The 27,987-nt window shown below is 61.3% G+C and overlaps 4 protein-coding genes across 9 annotated transcripts; 1 reads left to right on the top strand and 3 right to left on the bottom strand.

Annotated features, from left to right (window-relative positions):
* Positions 1-443: 443 nt before the first annotated feature.
* On the bottom strand, positions 444-7,874 carry MALT1 (MALT1 paracaspase). 5 transcript variants are annotated; one of them, XM_088067815.1, is made up of 17 exons: positions 7,590-7,874; positions 6,788-6,929; positions 6,426-6,592; positions 5,811-5,941; positions 5,543-5,696; positions 5,025-5,203; positions 4,819-4,915; positions 4,623-4,670; positions 4,502-4,537; positions 3,922-4,125; positions 3,598-3,778; positions 3,232-3,306; positions 2,695-2,822; positions 2,480-2,626; positions 2,065-2,222; positions 1,839-1,973; positions 444-1,745 (listed from the first exon to the last, which is right to left on the bottom strand). In XM_088067815.1, exons 2-17 carry the CDS (start codon positions 6,922-6,924, stop codon positions 1,491-1,493), a joined length of 2,232 nt encoding a protein of 743 aa, XP_087923941.1. In that variant the 5' UTR covers positions 6,925-6,929; positions 7,590-7,874; the 3' UTR covers positions 444-1,490. The 5 variants fall into 5 exon arrangements, with proteins under 5 accessions (XP_087923941.1, XP_087923940.1, XP_087923944.1 ...); XM_088067814.1 differs by having other exon boundaries at positions 7,618-7,874; XM_088067818.1 differs by having other exon boundaries at positions 3,598-3,775; positions 7,618-7,874.
* An 858-nt stretch (positions 7,875-8,732) lies between these two features.
* MRPL54 (mitochondrial ribosomal protein L54) lies at positions 8,733-9,888 on the bottom strand. The gene is made up of 3 exons (XM_005531355.3): positions 9,760-9,888; positions 9,269-9,425; positions 8,733-9,001 (listed from the first exon to the last, which is right to left on the bottom strand). The coding sequence occupies exons 1-3, from the start codon at positions 9,833-9,835 to the stop codon at positions 8,869-8,871; spliced, it is 366 nt and encodes a 121-aa protein (XP_005531412.1). The 5' UTR covers positions 9,836-9,888; the 3' UTR covers positions 8,733-8,868.
* A 3-nt stretch (positions 9,889-9,891) lies between these two features.
* APBA3 (amyloid beta precursor protein binding family A member 3) lies at positions 9,892-16,532 on the top strand. Of its 2 annotated transcripts, none has more exons than XM_014260117.2 (10): positions 9,892-10,636; positions 11,519-11,558; positions 11,974-12,119; positions 12,259-12,345; positions 12,877-13,035; positions 13,381-13,560; positions 13,767-13,979; positions 14,500-14,619; positions 15,370-15,510; positions 15,606-16,532. In XM_014260117.2, exons 1-10 carry the CDS (start codon positions 9,980-9,982, stop codon positions 15,675-15,677), a joined length of 1,815 nt encoding a protein of 604 aa, XP_014115592.2. In that variant the 5' UTR covers positions 9,892-9,979; the 3' UTR covers positions 15,678-16,532. The 2 variants fall into 2 exon arrangements, with proteins under 2 accessions (XP_014115592.2, XP_005531449.3); XM_005531392.3 differs by having other exon boundaries at positions 9,892-11,038.
* A 128-nt stretch (positions 16,533-16,660) lies between these two features.
* On the bottom strand, positions 16,661-27,415 carry TJP3 (tight junction protein 3). The gene is made up of 21 exons (XM_014260064.2): positions 27,225-27,415; positions 26,732-26,831; positions 23,657-23,824; positions 23,441-23,565; positions 23,128-23,230; positions 22,555-22,954; positions 22,149-22,252; positions 21,186-21,345; positions 21,010-21,097; positions 20,760-20,824; positions 20,558-20,621; positions 20,267-20,423; positions 19,944-20,052; positions 19,285-19,504; positions 18,780-18,976; positions 18,480-18,575; positions 18,184-18,254; positions 17,771-18,082; positions 17,382-17,648; positions 17,120-17,163; positions 16,661-17,014 (listed from the first exon to the last, which is right to left on the bottom strand). The coding sequence occupies exons 1-21, from the start codon at positions 27,413-27,415 to the stop codon at positions 16,915-16,917; spliced, it is 3,141 nt and encodes a 1,046-aa protein (XP_014115539.2). The 3' UTR covers positions 16,661-16,914.
* Positions 27,416-27,987: the final 572 nt, after the last annotated feature.

Genomic DNA, 27,987 nt, shown 5'->3' with positions numbered 1-27,987 from the left:
TCTGTTTCGTTAGCGACAATTAAACCTTTAACAAGCCATTAAACGCATAATCGATGCTCCCCGGCTCCCCGGCCCAGCTAATGGGGTGAAGCGCCCCGGCCGAGGCGAGCTCCGGCCGGCAGATAATGAAGCAACGGCTGCGGAAGTAATGGGGTTTGATCCGGGGGACGGGACGCGCTCAATGGGGGCTGCGCTTTTCACATGACATAATTGCCGAGGCTGGCGCCAGCCCGGGGCACCCCTCGGCCTCCCGAGCGCCAACAAAGGCCGGCTGGTGCTGGGAGCGGCAGCGCCGCACCCCCGGCTCGTTTGATCGGAGCCTAATTGGGGCTCGGGTGCTCCCCCAGCCCGGCCCCGCAACCGCCGCCCGAGAGCGCCGAGGGGCCCCGCCGGGAGGATGCGGCTCCTTGGGGCTGCGGCTTGTGTGAATTACGGAAATGATGTTTTCCATGAGGTGGCACAGGGAATGTCAGGGTACCCTCACTTGGCACCCCCTTTCCCTCCCGTGGGTGCGCGTGCTGCGCTCCGCCTCCTGCAGGAACAGGCAAGATTTCTGACCCCAAAAATGCCATTTAAACGCAAGGAGGGCGCAGAAGCGCCGAGCTGCCTGGCCGGACCACTTTATTGGTGCTTTCCCCCGTGGATACCCGCTGGAGCCGGCCCCAGCATGTGGGGGTTTGTTTGGCAAAAATACAAGCAAAAAGGCTTTTTTTCCCCCCCTTAGATCCCAATCCTGTCTTGAAATCGCTCAGTGCCCAGATAGGGCCGGTTCCTGGACTTGTACTGTGAGGAGTGGGTGCTACTGATAGCGCTGTGAGCACCAGGGCATGCTCCCACCCCCTCGTGGCCGAACAGGAGCCCTCCCGCTCCCACCCCCTGTAATCTCCTCCCGCGGGATTTGCCCCCTAAGCTGCTTATTTCTCTCTATTTCTCCCAGGCCTGAACGAACCTAGACCTGCCCCGGCACGACACCTCGAGCCCGCTGAGCTGTGCTCTCTGGGCACTCTGCCCCTGGCGCTGCCTGGTGGTGGCTTGGCACGTGGGGCAGGAACTGCCCAGGGATGGGGGGTGGCACTGCCCAGGGATGGGGGGTGGCACTGCCCAGGGATGGGGGGTGGCACTGCCCAGGGATGGGGGACTGGCACTGCCCAGGGATGGGGGACTGGCACTGCCCAGGGATGGGGGACTGGCACTGCCCAGGGATGGGGGACTGGCACTGCCCAGGGATGGGGGACTGGCACTGCCCAGGGATGGGGGACTGGCACTGCCCAGGGATGGGGGCGGGGGAGCACTGCCATGCCAGGGACGTGTGGCTGGGGCCCACAGTCCCAGCTGTGCTGTGCTGTGAGACCTGCACCCCTTGGCACAGGCCAGGATGGAGCCCAGCCTCTGTGAGTGTCACCTTCGCCCCCTTCATCCCCTGGCCCCCAGCAGGATGACATGGCAGCAGGGGACTGTGGTGACAGAGAGGGGGGGCCCTCACTGTCCCTCTACGGGGTGTGGGAGCTGGGGCCCTCGGGGCTCAGGTTCTCCTCAGGGGTGTTTACCCACGAGCCCTCCACCACCCCCCAGCTCCCAGGGGGAGAGGAGAAAAGGGGACTGTGGGGTGGCGAGGGGGAGGCTGCCCACTGCAGGTTGAGCTTGGCGATGAGCGGCCGCCCCACGTTCACCTGCTGCCGCTCCTCCACAAAGTCGTCCATGCCCTGGTAGCGGTACTGCAGGCACACAGTGAAGGCCAGCTCCTGCTGCAGGGACACCAGCACCATGGGCTACTGTCCTGGCATGGCCACGGTCACACTGTGCCCCTGACACCAGCCCCTGCCCACAATGGCTCTTACCCGCAGCTTCTGCAAGCCACAAATCCGGCTATAGAGGCAGCAGGAGGGGCAGCCGAGGCTCCAGACGGGTGCCAGTGGGCTGCCCAATTCCTCTGGGCTCTCCTTGTTGGTGCACTTGAGGTCCACATCTAGCTCCTGCCATGAATGGCATCCACGTGAAAACCACCACAGCTTCCCCCCCGTTCCCCAGCATTGCCCTGAAGGGGGCTTTGGCAGCTGCTCCCACCTCGGGAATATCAGTGAGCCGAGCCTCACACTTGGTGATGTCTTTGGGGACCGCCACCACACGCGTGTAGATGATCATAATGTTGGAGAATTCGGCTGCGAAGGCCAGCTGGACGGTGACACCACAGTCAAAGCAGAGGTGCCGGCTCTCTGGAAGGACTGGGGAGGGGACAGGGAGCACAGGGTTGGGACCTGCAGGGCCTCAGGGCTGGAGCTGTACCCACAGGAGAGGTGGCCACTGGGTCACCCCAGAGCAGAGGTGGCAACATGGTGCTTCTGTCCCCAGGCTGTTGGCTCTGTACTGGCAGTTTCTCCTCCGGGTGGGAGGAACCCAGCAAATGTTCACAGCCTCTCCTCTGCTCCTGGGGCTGTACCCTCTCTAGATGCCAACTTGGGACAGGGTGGCCATGACTCACCATGAGCCTTGGCCCACTGCAGGTTCCTGGCAGAGGACTCATCCTGGCCCGGGGGGCAGATGGGGTCTGTCAGAGCCCGTCTCTCTGAGAGGTTGCTGCGAAGCTCCAGTGCCTGCCGTCCCCGTGTGATCTCCAGAGTGCCCATGTCTGCAGGGGAACAGGAGGTTGGCAGGGGCCACCAGGGAGGTCTTTATTCCCCACTACTCCTCACTCACCCTCAGCCACTTTGTCCAGCAGCACCGTGATCTTCTCATCCTCCAGCAGCCAGCGCTTGAGGAATGTGACAAAGATGCCGTTGGAGAACTCACCCTGGCTCAGCTCATAGGCTTCAGCATCCGCACACCTGAGGGGACGGAGCAGTGTTTGGATCTGGTACTCCCTGGGAACTGGCCCCCAACAGGGTGACAGCCCTAAGGAAGCCAGAGCTGGGTGCCCAGTGCTCTTCCTGTTCCCATGCTGGGGACAGGTGAAAGCATGGCTGGATCCTGGGCGCTTAAAGCATCAGCAGCCCCAACCCCTGTGCTCTGGAGGAATCTTGGAGCTTCATGCTAGCAGGTGTTGCCCAAAGCCAAACAGTACCATGGGCACCTCCCTGCCCAGTGAGGGACTGGGGGCTGCCGCTCACCCAACCCCTCCAGCATCAAGGGTGGAGGGATGCAGGTGATGGGGTTCAGAGCACTTGCCCCACCCTGAGCTAGGCAGGGATACTCAGCCCCACTGCCTGTGCCAGGGGATGGTGGGAGGGGACCCACGTGGCATAGCCAAAGACGATGTTGGCCGTGACCTCCAGCGCCCCAACCTGCGGGATGACATCATCATTGAGGTTCCTGCAAGAGAAGAGAAGCTGGACAGAGTGAGAACCTGTCCTCCCCCAAAACCCACCCCAAAGTGAAACACCAGACCTTGAGGGCTGTTCTGTGCCCCTCTGCCCACCCATTATGGTGTTTGCTAGCTCAGAGGCGCTTTGAAGTCTTGGGCATTTAGACAAAGACAATGGGTTTAGATGGGACTCTGAGGGTGCTCAGCTACCCTCCCCCAGGAGCCACCACCCACAGATCCCTGTGCTGGCTCTCCCTGAGAGGCAGATTGTCCCCAGGTGGGTGGCAGGGCTGGGTCACCTCTTGCGGCACATGTCAAGCAGGAAGATGTTGAGGCCGGTGCGGCGCTGCTGCATCTCCCGCAGTACCCGCTGCACACACAGGCAGTGCTCTGATGTGTAGGTGCTGGGCGCATCAATGGGCACCATGAAGCTGTTGCCAAAATTTTCATAGCCATGCCCAGCATAGTAGAGCAAACCTGCTGGGGGAACAGAGGGCAGATGATGTGGTGACATCCCCTGACCTGCCAGCACCTGCTTCTTGACTGGGTGCACCCCAAGACTCCACCAATATAAAACCATCCGGCTCCCCTTGGGCTGGAGCCACCCTGGTGGGTGTTCGCACCGTAGACCCCCTTGTCAAGGAGGAGGAGGAACTCATCGACAGCCATCTGCATCTCGGCCTTGCACAGGTCCAGCAGTGACACCACCTTGAAGTCGAGCTGGTGGAGGAGGGCACCGAGGGCATGAACATCCACGATGGGCGCCTGCAGCTGCTTGTGGTGCAGGTAGTGCATGTTGCCAATCAGCAGCGCCACTTTGTCCGTGGCTGCAAGGACGGGAGAGGGAGGTGTTGTTACAGAGTGGGACACACCTGTTCTCCATGTTGCCCACAGCCCACAGAGGTGACACTTATCTCTGGCCAACATCACTGTCCAAGGGTACCAAGGTACCCAGTGGCATCCCTGCCTCGCTGATCCCTGAACCCTCAGGTTATGGGTAAGGGTTAGGGTTGACTTGTGTTGAGGGTTAAGGTGCTGATCTGCTCTCCTAATTTGGGTTGGGGCTGGACTGCTGTTTCACTCTTCCAGTATGCTACACCCAAAGCATTCCTGGCCAAGTAAAGCCTTATGAGGTGACTGTGGTGACACTGGTTACAGTCAGAGCCCCCCAGGGCCACCAGCCCCTCCTGGACAGGCTCTTACCATACAGTTGTCCAGGGCTGCCATACTCTAGGGAGCCTGGGAAGAGAAAAATGCTGTGCCATGGTCCTCCAGAGCCACGGGAACACAGTGGACAGAGCAGCACAGACCTGCTCCCACCTACCTCCATCCCCCTCCTGCCAGGAGCCTCCAGAGGTGAAGAGCCGTGGGCCTGTGGCAGAGGGGATGTCAGGGACCCTATGGCATGGCATCACCTCCCAGCATGGGCTGCAGTGTCCCCAAAACTGTGGAGCAGCCATGAGGGCTTTACTGGGAACAGAGCAGGTGGGGGGTTATGGAGGTTTGTCTGGGGCCCTCACCAATCTCCACGTCCACCTCCTGGCTCCACACCTCGTGGAAGAGGTTGAACACACGGCAGGAGTAGCTGCCCCGCTCAGCTGTTGTCACCAGCTTCACCTGCCAGCAGGACAGAGCAGGAGGCTGGGGCAGTGTGCCAGACCATGCTGCACTATGCCACAGTGTGCCACGCTATGCTGTGCTGTGCCATGGAGAGGTTCCTCCGTACCTGGAGCTGGGGTGCCTGTGCCCCTTCCACGGGGCGCCGGTTCCTGAACCACTGGTACTGGGGTGGGGGGTTGCCAATGGCTCTGCACTCCAGTGCCAGCGTGTCCCCCTCGGCCAGGCGGCACGGCCGCGGCTGCCGCAGGATCTGCAGCCCTGCCGTGGTCAAGCAGTAGCCACTGCCTGGGGAAGGGACAGGGTGGCAAATTAGGCATCCAGGCATGGCAGAACTCTGCAGAACTGCTCCAGGCCCAGCTTCTTCACCCACAGGCCCTGGCACCCATGGATAACATGAGGCAGCAGGCATGAGGAGGACATAGGGCATGTGGCTCCTCTGTGGGCACCATCACCCCAGCAAGCCCAGAGACCTTCACAGCTGAGCCAGGGCATTACATGGCAAATGATACCAGTCAGGACCCATCCCTGTCCTGGTGGGGCGAGAGGTGGCCTGCAGAAGATGTCCCAAATAAACAAGTGGTGCCCCATAGCTCCCAGCCCAGGGACAGAGATCTCGAGACCCACCTGAGTTGGGGCTGCTGCTCTTCTCCACCTGGACATGAGCCCACCTGGAGAAGGTGAAGGTGGCCCCACAGTTCACCCGGCAGATGTACCACTCAGGCTGGCCCACTGGGATGGCTGTGTCAATCACCAGCTCTGGGGATGTGGCTCCAGGCACCTACAAGACAGGAGGAGGCCAAGGAGTAATCCTTGGCTCCCTCTCACCCATGCAGGTCCCTCACCATGGACAGGGTGCGGGGGCCCTGCTCAGTGTGGCACAGTGGGACCTCACCTCCTGCCTCCCACAGAACCACTGGTACACGAGCCCTGGCGGGCCAGTCGCGCAGCAGGTCAGGGACACCTGTGTCCCCTCTGCCACCACCTGCGACTCTGGCTGCACCGTGATGCGAATCACATCCTGTACTGCAGGAGAGGAGAGACCAGCTTGGGCTGGCCGAGTCCCCTGCCCCACACCACCCCATACCATCCTATCCTGCCCCATCCTCATCCACAACAGTCTCCTCTCCCAGCCCAACCCAACCTATCACATCCCACACCTCTGTCCTGTCCCAACCATCTCATCCTACCTTGTCCCATTGGCATATTCAGTGCTATCCCATCTGTGCATCTCATCTTGTTTCAGTCTTTCCCATCCCATTCTGCTCTATCTTCTCCTATCCCATCCTGTCCAAATCTGTCTTGTCCCACCCAATCAGACCACATCCCATCCTATCTCATCCTGTTGCCCACTCCATCCCACTCCACCCTGCCTGCCCAGGACCTCGCTACCAGAGCAAAACCCCCAGCAGCAATTGCTGTTACTCACCCCCACGCCCATGTCCTCTTGCTAAGCTCCTGCCCCCTGGTGTTCCCCTCCAGCCCCCCGGTTCCCACTGCCCATCCATACCGGCGGAGCTGAGGACTCGGCAGGCCTGTTCGTGCCCCATGCGCTCCAGGCAGCCCAGCAGGTACCTGAGGGTGCAGTCGCGCTCGGCCAGGAGCTGCAGCAGGCACTGTGTGGGGCTGCCGCGGGGCTCCAGCACCTTCAGCGAGCACATCTCCAGCTCCTCCGCGCTGCAAGCGTCCGCAGCCGTCAGAGCCACAGCCCTCCCTCCCTCCCTCCCTGAGTGCGGATGGGAGCCGTGCCAGGGGCCTCGGCAGTGCCCCAGCGCGGAACTGAGCCGTGCGCCCCTCGCTCAGCCCACGGCAGAGCCGCGCGTTTTGGAACCCGGTCGGGGACGGGCCCAGGCAAGGCTCCCCCAGCCCTACCTGCACTTGAAGCGTTTCTCGGCCCCGGCCAGCTCAGCCAGCTTGCGCCAGCCCCGGCCGGCGTTATCCAGTAGCTCACACAGCCGGGCCACCACTTCCTCAGCCAGCGAGCCGATGGGCATGCTCCAGTCCCCCATCCCTCCTGGGGGTGCCGAGGGGATGAGCTGTCAGTGGGTGAAAGGGTGACAGGAACCCCTGCCCCACCGGACCCCTCTGGGCACAGGGTGACTTAGAGGGGAGAACAATGAGATCCCTGGTGTCAGGCACTTCCTGGCAGGCGCCTGAGGAGGTGCTGGGACCTGGCTGGGCAGCACTGCTGGATCCGGCCACCGGCAGCCAGCCAGGAATGACACAGACTCCCACTCTGGGAACTGGGTGGCACGGGGGTCCCTGTTCACCCTCCCCGCCCCCCAGCCTTGGGCAGGGAGCCAGGGTACTTTAGCCCAGCCCCAAGAAAGGGACCTTCATGAAAGGGGGATCCACGGAACTAGGAGGGGATGGCCCTTGTCACCTTCCCTATCCTGTCAGGTGATACAGATAATGGGGCCCCAATACCCCTCCCTTTCTGGCAGAGGCCCCAGTGGGGCAGCAGCAGCCCCCATGCTGTCACCGGGCCTCTTCATGGTGGCTCAGCATAGGGTACACGGGGGTCTTGGGACTGGGACCCAGCTCAGCTTGCCCTGAATCCTGGGAAAGGTTTCAGTGTGACATGAACTACCTGGACAGGGGGAGCTCCCTCTTCCCCCCCTCAGGTCCCTTCCCAAGAATCCACCCCAAAAGGGCTCTTTTCTCCAGGACTGACCTGCCCAGAGCAGCTGGGTGATACTCACACAAGCAGGGGGCTCCAAGACAGAAGACAAGGACCCAGGTGCTCTGTCTTCTCACCTGCTGCTGGATTTGGGATCTGGACACGCTGGGGGTGGCGAGGAGAGGGTGACCTGCAGGCCCAGCAGGGAGGGGCGCTCACCACAGGGTATGGCCAAGCCACATCAGGTCCAAGGGTGTGCACTGAGCCCCACACAGAGGAAATGAGGGTTCAGCCCAAAATCTCCCCTAGGCCCCCGTGCTGCAGCACAGCACTTCTGCTTCTTTCCCTCTTCCTTCCTGTTGTGAAGCACGTGGGTGCAGAGCTGCCACCCCTCAACTCCCCCCGCCCACAGCCCCAGGGGAGCTGGGCACAGCCAGACCCGGCCCTGTCACAGGGGCCACCGCCAGGTCAGGCAGAGGCTCCCACTGTCCCTTCCTCACTGCAGGAACCCACAGGCACCTCTTTTCCTCAGAGCCCAACTTGAGCCCAGAAGGAGCTGCAAGACAGTGAGTCCAGGGTTGAGGTGAACTGAGGTGACAGAGGCACCTCTCAGCCAGGTGTGCCCAACACACAGGCAGAACTGAGGCCAGGGGATGCTTCTGGGATTCGCCAGGCTGAAGCTGCCCAAGGAGAAGCAGAGGTACGGCAGTGAGGCCCCCACTGCTGTGGGGAAGAACCTGCCTTTACCATCCAGCTCAGCCAAACCCTGGCATCCCAGCACCACTACTGCTGCTGGATGAAAGGAGAGCATGCTGTTGGGGTGGCACTGCAAAGGGCCACCATGAACCCTCCCTCACCTTGCCTGCTGCCCCACAGCACTGCCAAAGCCTGGCCCCCATCTCTCCAGCCTTGGAGAGCACAGGCTGCTCAGGCCCTGAGATCCACTGGCCAGGGACACCGTGACACGGGTGGGTCATTCCCCACCCCACATACCATGGAGCCCTCAGCTGAAGCCACTGTGGCACAGCCAGTGATGGGGCAGGGAGCAGGAGCCATGTGCAGTGTGGGCTCTCTCTACAACCCAAAACCCAAGCTTCTGTCTTAACAAACACGCTGAGACCTTGTGGCCTGTATTGCCTCAGCCCTTGGCATGGAGGGACCCTGCACCAAGCTTGAAAAGAGTCTGGGTTTGTCACAGCCTTTATAACAGATTTTATAACAGCCTCACCAGAGGTTTATTTCTTATTTACAGCAAGGAGAAGAGACCAAAAGCCAGGGCAGGTCCCAGTGTCACCTGTGCTGGCACATGGGGAAGCCCCAAGCTCAGCAGCACCTACAGCTTCTTGCCCTTCTTCAACTTGTTGCGCTGCCATGTGTTGTATTTCCGCAAGCGCCTCCAATACTCGAGCGAGTCAGGGTCCAACTCCTCCAGCTTCTTAGGGGGCCCAAGGTGGATCTTAAAGAGCCTGGGGGTGAATAGAGAGGATGTGAGGCTGCAGGAAGTAGGACAAAGGGACAAGCACAGGATAGAGCAATGGACATGAGTGACCAGAATATGGAGATCCCTCACCCTACGTCCACAGTGCACCCACTCCTCACCCTGGGGAGGGTGTCTGGGCTGCAGAGGGGCAGTTTGCCTCCTCACAGAACACTTCCCTGTTCCTCTTACGCAGCTCTGTGCCCCTGGGCTGGCACTTCTTTTGGGACACAGAGGAGAGTGGGGCAGCACGCACCAGTCGGGGTACTCAGAGTCGGGCTTCAGGGCCACCTCCGGACCCTCCTTGAAGTAGTTGACTCCCATGGCGTGGGTGGCGAGCAGGGTGGGGTCCGTGCACACCTCCGGCCCCTTCAACGCCTCCTTCGGCACACCCTTGCCTTTGGACTTGGCAGCTGTGAGGAGAAGGGCAGGGTGAGGGCAGAGGATGTGCCTGGGCACAAGGACGCAGACAGGGAAAGGGATGGGGAGGCAAAGGCATCGCGGGGAGGGAACAGGGGCCGGGCCGGGGCCAGGCGGGAGTGGGGGGAATGAGGAATGGAGCTGGGACGGCGGCACCACCGGGGAGGGCACGGGGCCGAGGCCGGGGACCGAGACACGGGGTGGGCAGGGCAGGGCCGGTACCAGGGGCAAGAAGCGTGGGACCGGGGCACGAAGGGACAGAGTGACACACGGGGAAACACAAGGGGCGGGGGCGGGGGCCGGGGCCGATGCCCGTGCGGACCTCACCGGGTTTCTTGGCGTAGCCCCGGGCCGGGACCTGGAGCACGGCTCCCGCGGCCCGCAGCAGCCCCCGGGCGGCCATGAGCGCGGGGCAGGGCGGGAGCGGGGCGGGGGCGCGGCCGCGCGTGCGCGGGGCGAACGGAAACGGCGGCGGGACCGGCCCGGCCGGAGGCGCGGATAGCGACCGAGTCCGCCCGGCCCGGGCCCCTCCCGGGCCCCAGGCGCCATGGAGAGCCGCACCACCATGGACTTCCAGGCGGCCGCGCTCCCCGACCCCGGTGGCGGCAGCGATGAGACCGCGGAGCCGCGGGCCACGGACACGGAGGACGGGCCGGATGCCCTTGGGCGCTGTGCAGGGGGCGGGCGGTCGGAGGAGCCCTCCCGTTCCGCCCCGCAACCCGGCAGCGGCCCCAGGCTGGAGGGGTCGGGACCCGCCGCAGCCCCGGAGCTCGCGGGAGGCGCGGGCGGACGGACCGAGCTGTGCCGGGGCTCGGGAAGAGCGATGGAAGCGGAGGCGGCGCCCGAGGTGCCGCAGGGCTCTGCCCGCTGGGAGCCCGGCGCCGGGAGCGCCCCTCGGGGCACGGGCCACCCCCGGACCCCCAGCAGCACCGACCCCGCGGGCATGGAGCTGGATGAGACCCCCGAGCCCCACGCCTGCCCGGGCAGCGCCGAATGGACCGAGGATGTGGAGGACGAACCCTCGGAGATCCAAGGGCTGCTGGCTCAGCTCGAGACCCTCGACCCCAACCTCCGCGACCGCTCCTCCGCCCCAGAGCAGGGCTCGCCGTCCTCCTCGGGCGCTGGTGCCCGGCGGGGCCGCGGGCAGTGCCCGGGCAAGTGCCGGCCGTGCCCGCTGCATGTGGCCACGGGTCGGGGCCTGGCGGTGCGTCCCTGCTGCCCCCAGCACTCTGCCTGCGACCGGCCCTGCCACGGGCTGCTCTTTGCCGAGGCTGACCGGGAGGACTTGCTGAGCCTCCTGGGCTATGAGGGGGGGTTACCTGAGGCTGGTGCCGAGACCTCCTTGGCCTGCTCCGATGTCCTGGCTGGGACCAACTTGAAGATGCTGCAGGCTCAGGAGGAGCCAGCCACTGTGGAGAAGCCTGAAGGGCTGGGGAGGCCAGAGAGCTTTGAGGGAAAACCTGGCAGTTGGTGTTATGGAGGGGGGCTTTGCGAGGACGATTCTGCCTGCGAGGGTCCTCGGGAAGGTTCCCCAGAGCCGGCATGGGCAGCTGTGCCTTCTGCTCTGACCCCTGGGACAGAGCAACCGCCTCAGGGCCCTGTAACTGTGAGTGCACTGTGCCTTGGGCTGCGATGGGGCAGCAGCAGCCAGGACATGCCCCTTGGCTCTGATCCCTCCTGGGGTCTGGGATGGGGGCAAAGGAGAACCAGGGATGACTTTCTTCAGGTCTTACAGGGCCTTGTGATACAAGATTGCCCAGACAAGACCCTCAGTACCAACTTCAGCCCTAAATGCATGCTTGGATGGCTGGCTGATTCATGTGTGCCCTGGTGCAGAGGCTGGTGGGTCCAAACAGCCCCTCTGTTCCTGGGATCCTGTGCCATCCTCCCATCCAGCCCCAGGACCCTGCACTAGCACCCTCACAGGCCTAAGATCCTGTTCCTCCATGTCCAGCCCTGGGACCCTGTGCCATTTCCCCCGTCCCCAGGGACATTCTGCCCTTGCTGTCCCACTGCTCCGGGGCCAGGCAGGCTGAATCCCTGAGGTACCAGCCACAGCCTCACTTGCTCTCTCATTGCTTTGCAGAACAGGGAATCCCCATCATCCTGCCCAGCCTTCAAAGAGGGTGAGTTGCTTCTGTGCTTGAGCAGCAAGAGCATCCAGGAGCCCTGACCCACTTGCTCTGACCCTGAACCCCCTGAACGGTGGTGGTATAGGGTCCCAGTCAGGGAGGGAACAGCCAGCTCTGCACCCACCCAGAATGGGTGCACCAAGCTCCACGTGGCTTGTTTGAGCCTTTGCTGGGGAAATGGAGGTGCATCAGAGATCAGGGAGGTGGTATACTTGGTGGAAAGGGAATACATGTGTTCCCAAGGGAAGGGAGAAGCAGCCCTTGTCCCCTGGTGATGCCAGGTGCTCATGTACCAACCACTGAGCTGCTTCATCATGTGTAGAAATGCAGCTAACAGACAGCAGGAGTTGGTACCCCCAGTTTCAGAGGTGGGGGAGCAGCCTCTGCTCAGTCCCTCCCAATGCCTCAGTTCCAGGCCCTTGTGACCCAGAGGACTTGCTGGATGGTGTGATTTTTGGGGCCAAGTACTTGGGCTCCACGCAGTTGGCCTCGGAGAGGAACCCCCCAACCAGCGTCCGCATGGTGCAGGCCCAGGAGGCGGTGGACAGGATCAAGGTGCAGGAAGGATGGGGGACATGGCTGCCCCAAGCCTTGCCCCCTGTGGGTATGAGGCAGCACTCAGGATCTGCCTGAGGGCACCTGGCTGTGGGGTTGGGTCCCAGCAGGGTCCTGTGACCTCTCCATCATTCTGCAGGCACCCGAGGGGGAGTCCCAGCCCATGACGGAGGTGGATCTGTTTGTTTCCACACAGAGGATCAAGGTGCTCACTGCTGACACTCAGGTGAGCAGGAGCATGAGCATGACTCTGTAGCTGCTTCAACATTGCTGTTTGGTCTCAGGATCTAAGCTTTGCTCCCACACCAGCAGGGTCTTGTCCATTGCCTATGGATGAGGACACGTGTCTGGGAGAGGACATGTCACTTCACAGCCATCCTATGTCTTGTCCTCACCTCTCTGTGTGGCAGCACAACACTTCCCATATGACCTGCACCCTTTGGAGCTGCTGGGATCCCAGACCGAGCTCTGGGGAACTCAGGCTTGGAATCTGGGGAGCTCTTTGCCTCAGGATTAGTTTCTGTGTTATAACAAGAGGGAAGAGCTGTCCTGTCCCCTGGCAGTACCCAGGGACATAAATGAGTCCTTGATGAAGGATCTGTTTGTACCTTTTGTCACAGACGTGGTTTCTGCCGAGCATGTTCTGGGCAGCTGCACCACATCCCTTCCTGCCTGCAGTGCCAGCAGGCTCATGGCTGCGCACGTGGTCTGACAGCCCTGAGGAGGCTGAACTCTCTGTCTGTGTTCCCTTTGCCAGGAGGCCATGATGGATCACTCCCTTCAGACCATCTCCTACATTGCTGACATCGGCTCCCTCGTGGTGCTCATGGCACGCCGGAAGCTGCCGCGGCGCTCGGAGGTGGCGGAGGAGAAGCGGCTCTACAAGATGATCTGCCACGTCTTCCACTCGGCTGATGTGAGGCAGCACACAGATCCCTGGGATGGGCAGGTGGCTCTGGGAACCTGAGTCCCATCCCACTGTAGTAACTGGGTATTCTGGGCTGGGGCTGCAGCAGAGACCCCTTCCTCCCCACAAGGGAGAGGGCAGGAGCCCAGCCTGAGCATCTCTGTGACACGCAGAGGCCCAGCAAGCAAAGTGGAAGGGAGGGTTGGCTCCATACAGGGGCCCATTCAGGCAGGGAAGGAGCCAGGACACCCTGGAGCTCCCAAGGATGGTTCCTGTGCTGGGCACTGCAGGGCACTGGTAGCTGTTGGCTCCAGCCTTGAGCCATAGGCAGGAACAGCCCCTGTCATTCCCCAGGCCCAGGTCATCGCCCGGGCCATTGGGCAGGCATTTGGTGTGGCCTACCAGCGCTTCCTGGAGGCCAACAGCATCGACCCGAGCGAGCTGAGCCCACGCCAGTACAGCCGTGCCTTGGAGGACCAGGAGCAGTACAACGCAGAGCTGACCCACTTCTCCCGGCAGGAGAACTGCAAGGATGTAAGAGCTGCTCTGTGGGGTGGGGCCAATGTGGGGAACCCACTGGCACCTCTGTGTCACCCACTCCATGGCTCCCTGTGCAGCTGAGGTGCTCCCTACAAAGCCAGACCACATCCCAGCTAGCTGTGAGCACAGCTGTGGGCTGGGACATGTGCTCCACGACTCTGGTGGAGGTAACGACCATAACCCAGCTGTTCTCCCCCCAGGTGTGCATTCAGAAGCAGAAGGGAGAGATCTTGGGTATTGCCATTGTGGAGTCAGGCTGGGGCTCCATCCTGCCCACCGTGGTCATCGCCAACCTGATGCACGGGGGCCCTGCGGAGCGGTCGGGCGAGCTGAGCATTGGGGACCGCCTCATGTCAGTCAACGGGACCAGCCTGGTGGGGCTGCCCCTGGGCACCTGCCAGAGCATCATCCGGGTGAGCCAGAGCAGGGTGAGCTCCCGCCTCACCCCAGGATGGAGACTGGCCTGAATGATTTGGGAGTGTCTGTGACACTGGGATTCCCTCGGGGTCCCCAGTTTTGGAGGCAGGTGTGCAGAGGTCATACGTGTCCTGCAGGCTGTGACAGTTCCTGCTCAGAGTGCTTGGAGGAAGGCAGGGACAAAACTGGGGACTGTACTTGCTGTGCCCTGCCTGAAAAGGAGGGTGGAGGAGGAGGCAGGCACCTGTCCTGAAGGGAACCTGTTGCATCATCTACTCAGTAGCATGGGAAGGAGCTGAAAGCAAGGACAGCATAGCCTCAGGGGAAGGGATGTCTTGGGCTGGGTTTGTAAGTTCTTGTCCGTGGATTTGTATTTGCAGTATCCCTTTTGTGCAGTTTCCCCACTGCAAACAGGTTGCTAATCCTCAGCCCTCACATGAGCAATGTGGCTGCATCACCCATCAACCAGTCTGAATAGCTCTCCAAAATCTGATCAAGTTCCATCCCACCTTCCAGGAACTGAAGCACCAGACCGAGGTGACACTGAACATTGTGCACTGTCCCCCTGTTACCACAGCTGTCATCCGACGCCCTGACTCCAAGTACCAGCTGGGCTTCTGTGTTGAGAACGGTGTGGTGAGTGCCCGTGGGATGGGAGCTGGGCTGGGGTCTACTTGAGGGACAGGCAGAGCTAGCTGTGTCCAGGTGCCAGCACCCAATTCCCACACTCCATGTGCCTGCCTAGGCCAAGGGGTCACAGGGCTCTGCTTTACTCAGCAAAAAGCTCCTCACAGCCTTTCTGCAGCATTGGTGGCTGTAGCCCTCTCTCTGGTACTCTGTAGCTGTTTGCTTTCAGGGTGGTGGCTTCTTTCTGGGCATGATCCTAGTGACAGTGCTTGCTGTCCTCTGTGCCTGAGCCACTCCCTGCCCTGGGTTCTCCTGTGGCTGTGTTGGGAATGCAGAGAGGGGCTTTCTTGGGCTCCGTGGGAGCCAAGGGAGTGGTTTCCATGGCCACCTTGCACACCAGCTGGTGCCCCCACCTAGGACTGGAGATGTGGGCCTCTCCTGATGCCCCAGGGAGAAGCTCAGTCTCTGCAGCCCAGGCCTGAGGGGAGCAGGAGGTTTCAGTGAATGAGGCAGCCACAGCCATGTCAGCTGGGGGACAAAATCCTGGTGGCTGCCCTGGCCCCAGCTCAGCACATCACTCTGGTGGCAGCAATGCACTGGGACATCCTTCCCCTCACTGTGCCCAGGGGCTGGAGGAGGGGTGTACCCCAGGCAAGAGCTCTGGCTGGGAGCCTACAGGGCCGTGAGGGTTCAGAGCAGTGGTGACACAGGGTTGGGCTGTGGGCACAGCCCTGCTCTCACAGCACTCCCCACTCCCAGATCTGCAGCCTGATGCGTGGGGGCATCGCGGAGCGGGGTGGCATCCGCGTGGGGCACCGCATCATTGAGATCAACGGGCAGAGCGTGGTGGCCATGTCGCACGAGAAGATCATCCAGATCCTCACCGAGGCGGTCAGTGAGGTGAGCTGGGCCCCCACAGAGTAGCTGGGCTCAGAGCTGTGCACCAGCACCCTCCAGCCTGGGCTGGGGTCTCTGATTTGCACCTCTCTGCCTAGGTACACATCAAGACCATGCCTGCCTCCACATACCGTCTGCTGACGGGGCAAGAGCAGCCCGTCTTCCTCTGAGCCACGATGCCTGGGGCAGGCAGGAGCAAACCCAGGGCTGCAGAGGGGCAGGACTGGCTCTGCCTTCTGCCCCAGCCCTGCATCAGAGCCCTCAGCAGGGTCTAAGTCTGCACCTCCTTTGTTTTTACTCAGGACACAGTGGGACAATACTCAGCCTGAGCAGCGTCAAGGCCTGTGGTGCCATGCTTTGGGCACCTCTATTCCTCCAGTCTCCTCTGCCCACCTCACAGTGCCTGCACAGTGCCTGTTCTGCTGATGCACAGGGTCCCTTGCCTTGGCATTGTGCTAGTGGGAGCAGAGGGGGCCCTATGTGAAAGTGCCTCCCAGCCCGTCCCTGACTGTTGTACTTTTACACTCACCAACGGTGCCTTTCCCGAGATGGGGATGGTGCACGCAGCTCAACTCCAGAGCTCAGCCAGTACAGCCCCAGAGCAGCACTGATCCTGCAAAACCATGTGTGGGTGCACACTGGCACCCCCGAGGGATACCCAGCAGCTCTCAGACTCAGCCTTAAGGGCAGAAGCACTCTTGGCACCTTGTCTTCTCCCGTGGCTTGGCCAGAGGCCTGTTGGGGTGCAAACTGTCCATTAGACACATTGCACCAAGCTGGGAACCTGCCTGAGCTTTTCCCTGGTGCTGCCTTGCATTGCTCTGCATGCACAGCCCAGCCCAGAGCCACAACCCTTTGAGCAGCAAAAGGGAAGAAATATGGCATTGCCCAGCCCCACATCCTGGGAGCTTGGGGCTGTGAGCCTTTTTGTGAGCAGCTCTCTGGGCTCCCAGAGCTGCAGCAGTGCTGACCTGGCTGTGCCTGTGTGCTTGGTTGCTCTAAAAATAAAAATTTTTGGAAATACAGGAAGCTGCATTTGAGGAGTGGCCAGGGAACTGCAGCAGTGGAGGCTCAGCTCTGGGGGGCATGTCCCAGGTCTGCAGTGGTGCCAGGCCCCAGTTCCCCCTGTGATGCCTCATTGTAGGCAGGGCCACCAGCCAGGGAAGTGTGTGGGTCCCAGCAAGGCCCTGTATTCTGCCATCCTGCACCCCCAGAAACAGCTCATCCTGATCCAAACATCCCTTTTATTCCAGTAGCAGTGTCTGTGGCCAAAAGGGAAAGGAGGCACATGGTAGTGCAGGCACTTGGTGATGTAGGGTATAGCTGGATTGGGCCCAGCCCAGCCTGGCCACAGGGGTACAACCTGAGCTGTTGTGCAGGGTCCAGAGGGACAGGCCAGCAGTGCCACTATACATCTGTGGCTGGGCCCCACTCGTAGCCTTCATCCTGGTCCGAGTCATCCCTGGCCCGTGTGAACCTCCTCCTCACTGCTTCATGCTCATATTCCCTGGGGGACAGAAGGGTGGTGATGGCTCTATGTGACAGGAACAGTGCCCTTCTGGGACTGTCCCCAGCCTTGGGTGGTTGCCATCCCCATCCCTGGGCAGGGTACCTGATGCTGTCATAGCGCCTGTCCTGCTGTGGCCGTTCAGGCACCTGGGGAAGAAGAGATGGGAGCGGTCAGGGGCAGGGCAGGGGCTGTGCCCCAGCCTGGGGCGTTTGCCCCTGGACACCCAGAGCAGGACATGGAGCCTGCAGCAGCCAGAGGTGACACCCTGCCTGTGCCAGGAGGATGGGAATTATACTCCAGAGCCAGGCACTATGCCGCCCTCTTCTGCCCCACTAGGCTCTTGTACCAGTCTGGGACAACACACCTGTTCATGCTGGCTGTGGCTTGGAGCCAGCTGTGTTGGCTTGGAGGAGTCCAGGCCATGGCTCGGGGCCAGCTGTGCTGGCTCAGAGGAACGGGCCAGCCCGGGCTGGTCATAGGCATCCTCTGCCTCGCCGTCAGTATAGGCGCCTGCCTCCCCGTCTGTGTCATCGTAGTCGCTGTTGGCGTGGCTGTCACATGTCAGGTAGCCTGAGGCCACTGTGCTTGGGGGGTTCAGCAGGTACAGACTGTCCTCAGGTGCTACATCTGCCTGAGGGGTGGGGATGACAGAGACATGAGACCCCAGCCATGGGGGACCATGTGCAGCCCCATCACCTGCCTGGTTGGAGCCCCAGGAGGCCAAGCCTTGCCACAGAGAGCCCATGCCCATACCTGCTCTGCTGTTGTCCAGACAGGCTGGCTTTGCTGTGTCCTTATGATGTCCTGGATCTGCTCGTACCAGGCATTGCCGCTGCCACTGAGGCTGATGGTGGCCGTGAAGAGGTGGCTGCAGTATTTCTTCATCTTGTTGGCCTGGGCATACAGGCGCCGGGAGCTCTTCCTGGAGTCAGGTGCCAGCCACTGCCGCATGGCTTTGATGCCCTGCCGGCTCTCAGGCTCACAGAACACCACCACTGGGTAGTACTGCACATAATTGAGGCGCTCCACAGCTGAGGGTGTGATGTCCAGCAAGGCGTGCTTGTTCTGGGGCAGGGCACAGCCATCAGCCCTGCTGGGAGCAGGGATAGGGACCATGGGCTTTCCACAGGCCCCAGCTGACTCCAAGGACACGGGAAAGGTCTCACCTTTTCTGCGATCTGCCGCACCGAATCCAGCTTGATGACCTTGGACGATGCCCCATCTCGGGGCACACTCGCTGCAGGACACAGAGATGGGGCATGAGAGGGGCTGCAGCTCCAACAGCCCCAGCCTGGGCATGGCCATGCCCGGCCCCAGGGCTGTGTCCCTCAGGGAGAGCAGGGGGGAGGGCGAATGAGCCCAGGAAAGTGTTGGGGTGTCATAGGGAGGGAGCCAAAGGTAAGGAACTCTCACAGGGTCTGGCTGCTGGATATCATTTTCTCCCCTGTGTCGGAGCACTTACGGGCAATTTCAAACAGCTCAGGCAGCTCCCTGCTCAGCTTCTGCACAGCAATGTCTGCGATGGGGCCCAGGATCACCACTGGCCGCTTGAAGCTGGCTGTGGGAGGACAGAGGTGTTCATGGTGACTGAGGGGCAAGGGAAGAGCTCCCAGCACCCAAGCACCCAGCCCTGCTCCTGATGGTGCCCACAGGCCTGCAACTTGCCCCGCTTCTCCCAGGAGAGGGGAGCCCATCAGCATCCACAGCAGGGCAGCCCCAGGACCAATGTCCCCAAGGTGGGTCAGGCTGTCCTGGTGCCCACCTTCCTTGAGGACCACCCTCTCATATGGTGGGTAGTGCCCCTGCTTTGTGAGGGCAGACAGGTCCTCCCGGCTCTTCCGCAGCATCTTCTTGGCTCCCCGCAAGCCCCGCAGCTTCCAAAACTCGGCCCTTGCCCCAGAGGCGTTGGCACCAGATGAGGCTTTCAGCACCGACTCCAGGCTGGCAATCTGCTCGGCCCTGGGAGAGGAGAGGGCTCAGGACCTGCAGCCTCTGGGTTTGAGGAGCAGGTCAGGAGAAGCTGGCACCCCTGCTCGGTGGCAGAGCCAGGTGAGGCTGTGGTAGACTTCTGTCTCTGGGACTTTGGAGAATTTGACTGTCAGTTGCCCCACCACTCTGAGAAGGGATTTTACCAGCTCACGCTTCCCACCACTGTCCCACAAGCCCTTGCCCTGCCTTTCACTGAGCCTACCATCCATCTCCCCAGCTCACTTGGGAGCCTTCTCTGGCTCTGCTTGTCTAGGGGCTGTTCCTGGCTCCATCCCTACCTGCTCCGGTTGGGGATGATGCCCTTTTCCTGCTCCTGCAGGTCCCTGCCGATGCGCACAGCCAGCCAGTTCCCCATCCTGCCCCGGTACATGGTGTCCAGCACATGGAACACATCCCCACGGACAAAGCTGAGCCCTGATGGCGTATCCTTCTCAAAGTCAAAGTGTGTCCGGATGTAGAACGAGTCACCCACGTTGGACAAGATCATCTTCCTGTAAACTGAAGCCCAGGGCAAGAGGGACCATCAGGGGAAGAGGTGGCTGAGGAAGAAGAGGCTGGAGAGATTTGGGAAGGCACTGGGCTGGCTGGGAGGCTCCATAGTAGCCCTTGCTGCTAAGGAGGGTACTGGGGATACCTTTTCCTCCCATGGTACTCTCAGGCATGCTGGGGACAATAGAATCTGACTGCCTAGCACATTGGCCCCTCCAGGTTGAGCAGTGGTGGCAGAAAGCCCCTGTGCTCCAGGAAGCCGAGGCACAAACAGGGCTGGGATGGTCTAGTCCCCTCCCATCCGCTCTCTGGAGGAGGAGGAGGGGGGAAGAAAGACCACCCTGCAGGGACAGGAAGGGCCGTGGCAAGTCCAGCAGGTGTGATGCTTGCCCAGGAGAGACAGAGGATGGAGAGGCACAAGCCCAGGATGAGCCTGGTTACCACTCACTGTCCTGCTTGCTCTGAGTCCACAGCGTGACCTCCTCGCCTGGGGGCAGGGCCATGAGATGTTCCACAGCTTCCTCACGGGTCACGTTGTGGAAACTCGTGTCATTCACCTGCCACAGAAAAGCACTTGGACATGGTCCTGCCAGCAGGACAGAAGGCATGGGCACCAGCAGGGGCCCTAGGAACAGCAGTGCCCAGGGCAGAGTGGGAGAGGGAATTGGTCCCTGTCACCTTGGAGGTGATACCCTGGGGAGATATTGGACCCAAAAGGGCTGGGGCCAGTCCAGGTGCAGCAGCATATGGAGCATTTTCAGCTTCAGGTACCTGCAGGATCTGGTCACCTTCCCGAACACCCTGGCTGTCAGCTAGGCTTCCCTCCTGCACGCTCGACACAAAGATGCCCACATCGTTCCCACCTGTCAGCCGCAGCCCCACACTCTTGGCCTTCACAAACCGCACGATCCTGAAGTTGGTGCTGTACCTGCCACAGGGAAGTACAGTCAGCCCAGTGGTGCTGGGACACACATGCAAGGACAGGACAGGGAGGTGCTGACCCTATCACACAGCAGCTCCTCATGTCCCCCAGAGATATGCCCCTGCCTCATGCAGACATACCCATCCTTGTGGGCAGCTTGGGCAGTGGGGCTGTGGCCATCCCACTCCACAGCTTCCAGAAGGTCTGCAGGAAGAAGAGCTGGTTTAGGAGCAGTAGTGGCTGTGCCAAGGCACAGGGAGCCCTGGCATGGCTCTGCTAAGGCTTTGAGCAGTGGAGATGCGCTGGAGAGCCTGGAGCCCCTTCAGTGGCCAGTCCACTCACCTGGGCTCTGAGCATCAGCTACAGTCACCTCAGCCACAGGCTCCCTGTTCGATCGTCTCCTCTCCCTGGAACAAGGTCAAACAGGATTTAGGCAGGACACACGGGCAGTGGAGACAGCAGAGCAAGCTGGGAATGGCCAGCTCTGGGGATATCGGCTTAGGAATGGAGAACCAGCATTTCCAGACAGGTGAAGAACACAACAGGATCTGCCAGGGGACAGAGGGGCTCATGGGGACAGTGTGGGCCTTACGATGAATTTGTCCTGGCAGCAGCTGGAGGTCGTGGGGAGACCAATGGAGATGGCGGGTTGGACAGCTCAGAGTCGATGTCTGAGATATCTGCAGCCACAGAAGGGGAGATGCATCAGTGGCCATGCAGCCCCTGTGCTGTGTATCTGACCCTGGCCCTGCCACCAGGTCTCCTCACCATCCATCTGGGAGCTGTCGCTCTGGCTGTCAACATCAGGGATGCTGACCAGGAACTGCCGGTGGTCACGGAGGATGAGCAGTGTCAGGATTCCCTCAGTTTGCTCAATGAGCTGCTGGGTTTCAGCCAAGGACATGTCCTGGCTGGCTACCCCATTGATCTGGAGGGACAGAGTAGGAGGCCTTAGGGCACTTGCTCCTAAGAAAAACACCTCCAGGAAGTGGGAAGGGATGCTCTGCCTGCCATCTTCCTGGTCCCTTCCCAGCCCCTCCAGCCCAGCCCCAGCTCCTGCAGCTTCACCTATTCTGTGTCCCTGTTCCTGGCTGCTTCCCAGTATGACCTCATTCTGTTAGCATGGTTCGTTAACACCCACTTCCACCTTCCTGGGGCTCTGCCAGGAGGCAGGATTGCACAGACCCCTCAGACACCTGAAGCTGTTTCCTTTTGCCCTGGGCCCAGCACTGTCCTTCCATGCCCTGGCCTGGTGCAGAGAGTCAGGCCCCAAGCTGGCCCTGGGGCTGGGATGTCCCTGAGTAGTAGCTGCTTTTCCCAACAGATCGTGGGATGTAATCCCTTCTGTTTACCTCAGAGTCATTTTGGCACCAGTTCCCAGCAGCCATGGGTCTGCCTGGATCAGGTGTGCTAACAAAGGGTCTCCCATCTGACAAACATATGTGTCTGGTGGGGACACAGACAGAGTGAGGCACCACACATCGTGGGGACAGTGGGGTGGACATGACCCCACTGTGCCAGCAGGACATGCCACGAGTAGGGAGCTGGGCCCTGAGAGCCCCTTCAGGGTCCCTGGAACAGCCAGGGGGGCTGGGGCAGAGAGTGGGCACAGACAGAACTGCCTCCAGCATGGCCATGGCTGGGCCCTGCAGTGACACCAACCAGGGACGAGCCCTCCAAAGAGGGGCAGATGAGACCCCCAGTGCCCCCTGCACCCTGGGGCCCCCATACCTTCAGGATGAGGTCTCCCTCCTGCAAGGAGTTGCCCTTGGCGGCCAGTCCGCTCTCCACTATGTGCTTGATGAAGAGCTGACTCCCCAGCTTCAGGCCATACTCTGCACCAGAGAGAGCCATGATGGTAGCAGAGTCAGGCAGCAGAGCAAGACCCCCTCAAGGTTCCTCCTCGTCACAATCCCCACAAGCCCCAGCTCCACTTGGGGTACTGGCAAGCCCCAAAGCTGAGCTCTGTAGCCCCCAGCTGAGGGCAGGAGGTTTAGTGCAACCAGCATGGCATGCACTGTCCCCTTGCTGCAGCCAGGCCCTGGCACCCACCCAACTATTGTCACCTCCCTGGGGGAAAGCATGGCTAAAAATCAGGCAACAAGACCCAGGGACAGCAGGAGCAGTAGGACCTCACCCTCATTCTGCTTCTGCTTCACCAGGACTGACGTGATGGGCTTCATTGGCACATCCTGGCATGGCAGGCGCTTGAAGCCTGACACCAGGGCCAGCCCGTTGGTGTCCCCATCCTGACCAAAGGCATTGGCAGAACAATGTCGGCTGTGGCCTCTCCGATCTGAGCTACCCTGCATCCAGTGGCTGCTGTCCTGGCTTCGCCTCTGTCTCCGTGACCTGTGGTGGTGACCAGAGCTCCTCTCGCTGGATGAGTCCCCATCATAGCCCTGGCTTTGATCCAGGTCATCCCGGGAGCGGTGCAGCCTGTAGTTGTCATCTGAGTCATAGTGCCGGGCCACAGCAGGAGACCCAGGGCTGCTCTTGCTCACAGGGAGGTGAATCTTCTTTGCTCTTTTCAGCGTCTGCAGGTGCAAAGTGTGCAGGAGAGGATGATAGGTACAGCTGTCTCTGCCAGATGTCCCTGCAGCAATTCCCAAGCCCCAAACCCTGGGCATGTGTGGACAGGGGATCTGGGATGGGAACAGGCACAGTGTAAGCATGACACCAGTCCCATACCACCACAGAGCACACTCACAATGTTGGCAATCTTGCCACAGGTTTTAAGTGTCTGGATGGCGACAGAGGATGGGACATTCTCCATGGAAAGGCCATTCACCATCACGATCTGATCCTTCCTCCTGAGAGGGAAAATGCAGCTGTGACTCTATTGCAGGCACAGCTCCCAGTCCAGGGAGCTGGTGGGGTGGTGAGTGTACCCCAAGGGATCCCATTCCAGCCAGACAGGGCAAGAGTGGTGCTGGCCCTGTCCCAGCAGGAGCGATTCTCCATCCTTCTCACCCTTGCTGGCAGTGAGCACCCACTATGGCCCCATGTCCCCATGCACTCACTGAAGCTGACCCATTGCCGGTCCCCCAGACACCACATCTGAAACAAACACCGCTGTGTCCCCGGTTATCCTGTTGGGACGGTCACGGCCTCCGGAGACAGCAAATCCAAAACCCTGGTGAGGGTCCTAGTGGGTGTGGGCAGAATGGAGGTCAAACAGAGTTGGCCCCATAGACGCTGTCCCCTACCACGGTGGGTTCACCCCAGGTGACACTCACCTTGCTCAGCGTCACTGTGTGCTGCTCCCAGATCACCATCTCCTCCATGGTGGGTACCCACCAGCACAAGCTAGGGAGAGTGATGGTGGCAGCCGGACAGCCAGGGGGCTCTGACCGGCTCCGGCTCCTCTTTGCAGCTGCTGGCCCCTTCCTCAATCCAACATCAGGCTGCAACAAAGAGCAGCAGCAAAACTGAGCCATAAGCACCAGGGACTGTGAGGCTGCACAGGACAGAGCCCCATGGTGCCAGGACACCAGGAATGGCAGCTATGTCACACCCCAGCTAACCCTGCAGGGCTCCAAACCCAGAGCTGCTTCTGTGCACCATGAAATCACCCCCTGGGGGTCCATCTCCATCCCCTCAGACATGTGTTCATAGAAGGGGAGGGCAAGGACAGGACTCATCTCCATGGCTGGGACCCACTGTCCATGCCATCCTCATGGTCTGCTCTGTCCTCCTGGAGCTGGCAGGCCTGGGGGTGCTGCTTTGGATGGTGTTTCAGTGCCTGTTCACCCACTCTGGCCTCCAGCAGCTCTGCCAGCTGGTTTGGTAGCACCACTGCCCCAGTTTCACCATTTGGTTTCCCTGGGTTTTCCCTAAATCCAACGTTTTTCACCATTTAAGGCTGATAGCCTGACTGACAGAATAATGTCCCTTTGAGGATGAAACTCTTGAGATGGGCCCAGGGATCTCCACCGGCTCCTGGCTCCCTGGAGGAAATATCAGCATGAACCCAGAGAGACGTGTTCCCCATGATGGTAGGAGACAGCAGGACCAGAGCCTCCCACCAGTTCCCATGGGGTGGGACACGGACAGGTCACTTCAATCAGGGCTCACAGAATCACAGAATCATTAAGGCAGGAAGAGATTATCAAATCCAACTGTCACTCCAACACCACCATAATCACCCCTAAACCATGTCCTCAAGTGCCACATCCAGATGCCTCTTGAATGCTTCAAGAGATGATACCTCCAGCACCTCCTTGGGCAACTTATTCCATTGCCTGATCACTCTTTCAGTGAAAAAACTTATCTAGTATCTAATCTGAACCTCTGTTGGTGCAATTTGAGGCCAGTTTCCTCTGGTCCAGACACTTGGCAGAAGAGGCTGATCCCCACCTCACTACAATCTCCTTTTGGGAGCTGTAGAGAGCAGTGAGGTCCCCTGAACACTCTTCTGCAAACTGAACATCCCCAGTTCCCATGGCACCACACAGCTGTGGTGTCCAAGGGCTCTGGAGTGGCTGTGCCAGGGCTGTGCTCATTTCTAAAAGTCCCCAACGCAGCTCAGCAACCCTCAAGCCCAGCCAGGGATTTCCACATTGGTGTCACAGGGAGCTCAAAACCTCCACAAGCCCTTTGGGAATTGGCCATGGGGTAGTTTTGGTGGGACACAGAGACATCTCATGGGCAATGCTGGGGTGATGCCACATCAGGGATCTGGCAGTGGGCAGCCAGCCCTGGGCAAGTGAAGCGGCTCAGCCCCAGCACAAGGACATCCCACAGGCAGCCCCAGCTGGAGCTGTGATGAGGCATCTGGCTGAGCCCCCAAAATGAGATCAGCCTGAGTCCCTGACACAAGACCCACTGTAGCCCTGGGGAGGGTCGAGGGAGGCCTGGGGTAATCATTCACCCGACGGGCAGGTTGCAGCCATGGGTGTGGAGGGCAGAGTTCCCTCTGCGTCACCAGCTGCCGAAACCAGCCCAAGTGCCTCCCTGCCACCCAGGGACACGTGGGACCAGGGGGTAGCTGGGGCTGGGCAGGACCCCAGTGTGGCAGCACCCACTGTCCTGGCACTGGGAAAGCTGATAATAAACAGGAACTCCCAGTGTTGTATTGGGGTGGTTTCAGCTGTGTCACCAGTGTTGTTTGTGCTCTCTAGAGACCAGCAGGTCATATGGTGTGAGCTATAGGTCCAAAAGACAGCAACCTGGAGCAGCCAGATCATCCCCCCCTCTAGGGTGGTGGCATCTGCTGTGCCAGAGCCATCCCTGATACCACCCAATACAGCCTCTCACTGTCCCCAGCTGGTTCCCACTACTGTCCCACCATCGCAGTGCCACAGACTTGCATTCCACTGCTGCCCATTGCTCTCCTCAGGCAGTGGCTGGGGCAGCATGTGGATGGCAGCAGCTCCAGTGCCACCAAGCCCTGTCCCCAGTCTCCCCCCAAGAGCTGGCGGAGGGCCTGCACCAGCCAAAGGCCAAGGCTGGCAGCAGGAAGAGCCGGCTCAGCCGGTTTGCGACAGAAACCAGCCTGCACCTGGAACGGCCCCGCAGGGAGAGGCAGTATCTGGGCAGAGCTGACCATGGCCCAGCCCGACACATGCAGCACCGGGCACCAGCAGCACTGGAAGCACCACACCGCCCCACGCTGCCCCACACATGTACCGTGGCAGCTTCTCCCAGGGGTTTTGACGCCAAACAAAGCCAAGCTGTGTCGGGGCAGCTCACCCCACTGCCAGGTCCCCAGTTCGGGGCTGTGCCTGGCCCCGGGTGACGCCACCAACAATGCCCATCATGGGGACAGTAACGAGTCAGGGGATCATTTATTTGGAAAGTGACACACAGTGTCCACCTCTGCCGTGCACACAGACAACCCCACCACCCATAATGTTTCCCAATCCCCCCTCCCCTGATAGGGGTCCTCATCCTGAGAACCTCAAAGCCCTCCTGTGATCAGCGAGGTCCCTGCTGTCAGCCAGTGCTGCAAAACCACTCGTCCCTTCTCTGGTCCTGGCCATGCAGCACGGAGGTCCCGGATCCCTCCAGAGCCTGCTCTATCCCAACCCCACACAAAGAGCAATCCCGACCCCCTGCTCTGGAGAAAGCTCTCTGGAAAGGCTGCTCCGGACCGAGTGTAAATGAGCAGCAGAGAGGCACGTCCTCCAGCCCTGGGGCGTGGAGCTCTGATCCTCCGAGGTATCTCCCTGCTACGGGGGCGAGCTCCAGGAGGGTCACTAGAGGAGCCACCCAGAGAGGGACAAAGCACGGCCGGTTCCCCAGGTGAAAAGCACGGCTGAGAGCCAGAAAGAACGGCCGACAGATCCCGGGGGACAGAATTAGGCACTCACCGAGCCTGGGATCCGACCAGGAAGGAGCTGAGCTCCCGGGCTGGTGGCAGTGGTGTCACTCCAGGGTGCCTTGCGTAACCCTTTGTGGCCCAGACTCTGCCTACAGCGGGGAAAGAGCAGGAAGGGTGTCCCGTGGCAGCTTCCCGGGTACAGCAGGTCTCCCGGAGAGCCGTCCCTGGTGTTCCCCACCGTGATGGTGGCTCAGCCACCTGCACTTATCGTCCTCCCAGCGCTGCATCGGTACAGGCTCTCAGGATGCTGGTGGTGGCGGTGGCTGCGGAAAGGGGTTCCCCCGCCCCCAATCCTTGCCCTGTCCAGGGAAGCGGTGGAACTCTGCCCCCGACTCCCAAACCCTCTCAGCGTTACCCATTGTCCCAAGAGGGGACAGACACAGGAGTCAGCCTAGGGATGGATCACTGTCCTGGGAGGCGTGGGGGAAGCTGGTGATGGCTTGCTGCCCCGTCTCCTCCTCTTCCCTTGCTCCTGTCCGCACCTGAGGACCAGACCCCCGTCATCCCTCGTCCCACGGGGCCGCTTTCTGGCTGCGACAGCGATCAGGTCCACGCCGCGGCTCTCCTCCCGCCGAGGCCGGTACCGCTCCCAGCCCAGCGCCGAGGCGGCGTGGGGAGACCAGTTTCTGCGGAAGCCCCCGGCCCGCAGCCGCCACCCCGGAGCCGGGGCCATGCCGCCGCCTGCCCCTCCGCTCGCTCCTCGGCACCGGCTGCACCCGGCCGAGCCCCGCGGGGAGCCTGGAGCCGCTCCCGCCGCTCCCCAGGACCAGCCGCAGTCGGGAGCCCCTCCGGCGGGGGCCGGCGCCGCCAAGCAGTCTCATTAGTGCCGGTGGCTCCAGCGCTGCCACCCAGCCGCGGCTACCCATCAGGGACACGCGTGGCCCCGGGGCTCCGAGAACCGGCGGGGCCGGCCCGAGCTGACCCGCGCCCCGGGGCTGACCCGGGCCAGACGGCGCCACTAGATGGTGCCGCGGGGCCGGTAGGAGCTGAGCTCCGTCCCGGGCTGGGAACGGGCGGCGCTGAACGGTGCCGGGGCCGTGCAGGGAGGAGGGAGCGTGTCCGGGTCCCTGTGCACGCCAGGCCCGGTCCAGCCCGGCGGACTGTGAGACTACCGGGAGCTCTCGGAGACGGGGGTGTGGGGAGGGCGGGTAGGCGGCGCCCGGCACCGGGAAGGCTCCTGGAAGGCCCCGGTCCAGCAGGGACAGCGCGGTGGGAACCGAGCCGCGACAGGACGGCGCGCATGGG

Source organism: Pseudopodoces humilis, chromosome 28 (assembly GCF_049639895.1).
Source record: "Pseudopodoces humilis isolate 2021_Gansu_Grassland_sample_001 chromosome 28, ASM4963989v1, whole genome shotgun sequence".
Lineage (NCBI taxonomy): Eukaryota > Metazoa > Chordata > Aves > Passeriformes > Paridae > Pseudopodoces > Pseudopodoces humilis.
This window is presented reverse-complemented; position numbering and strand designations above follow the sequence as displayed.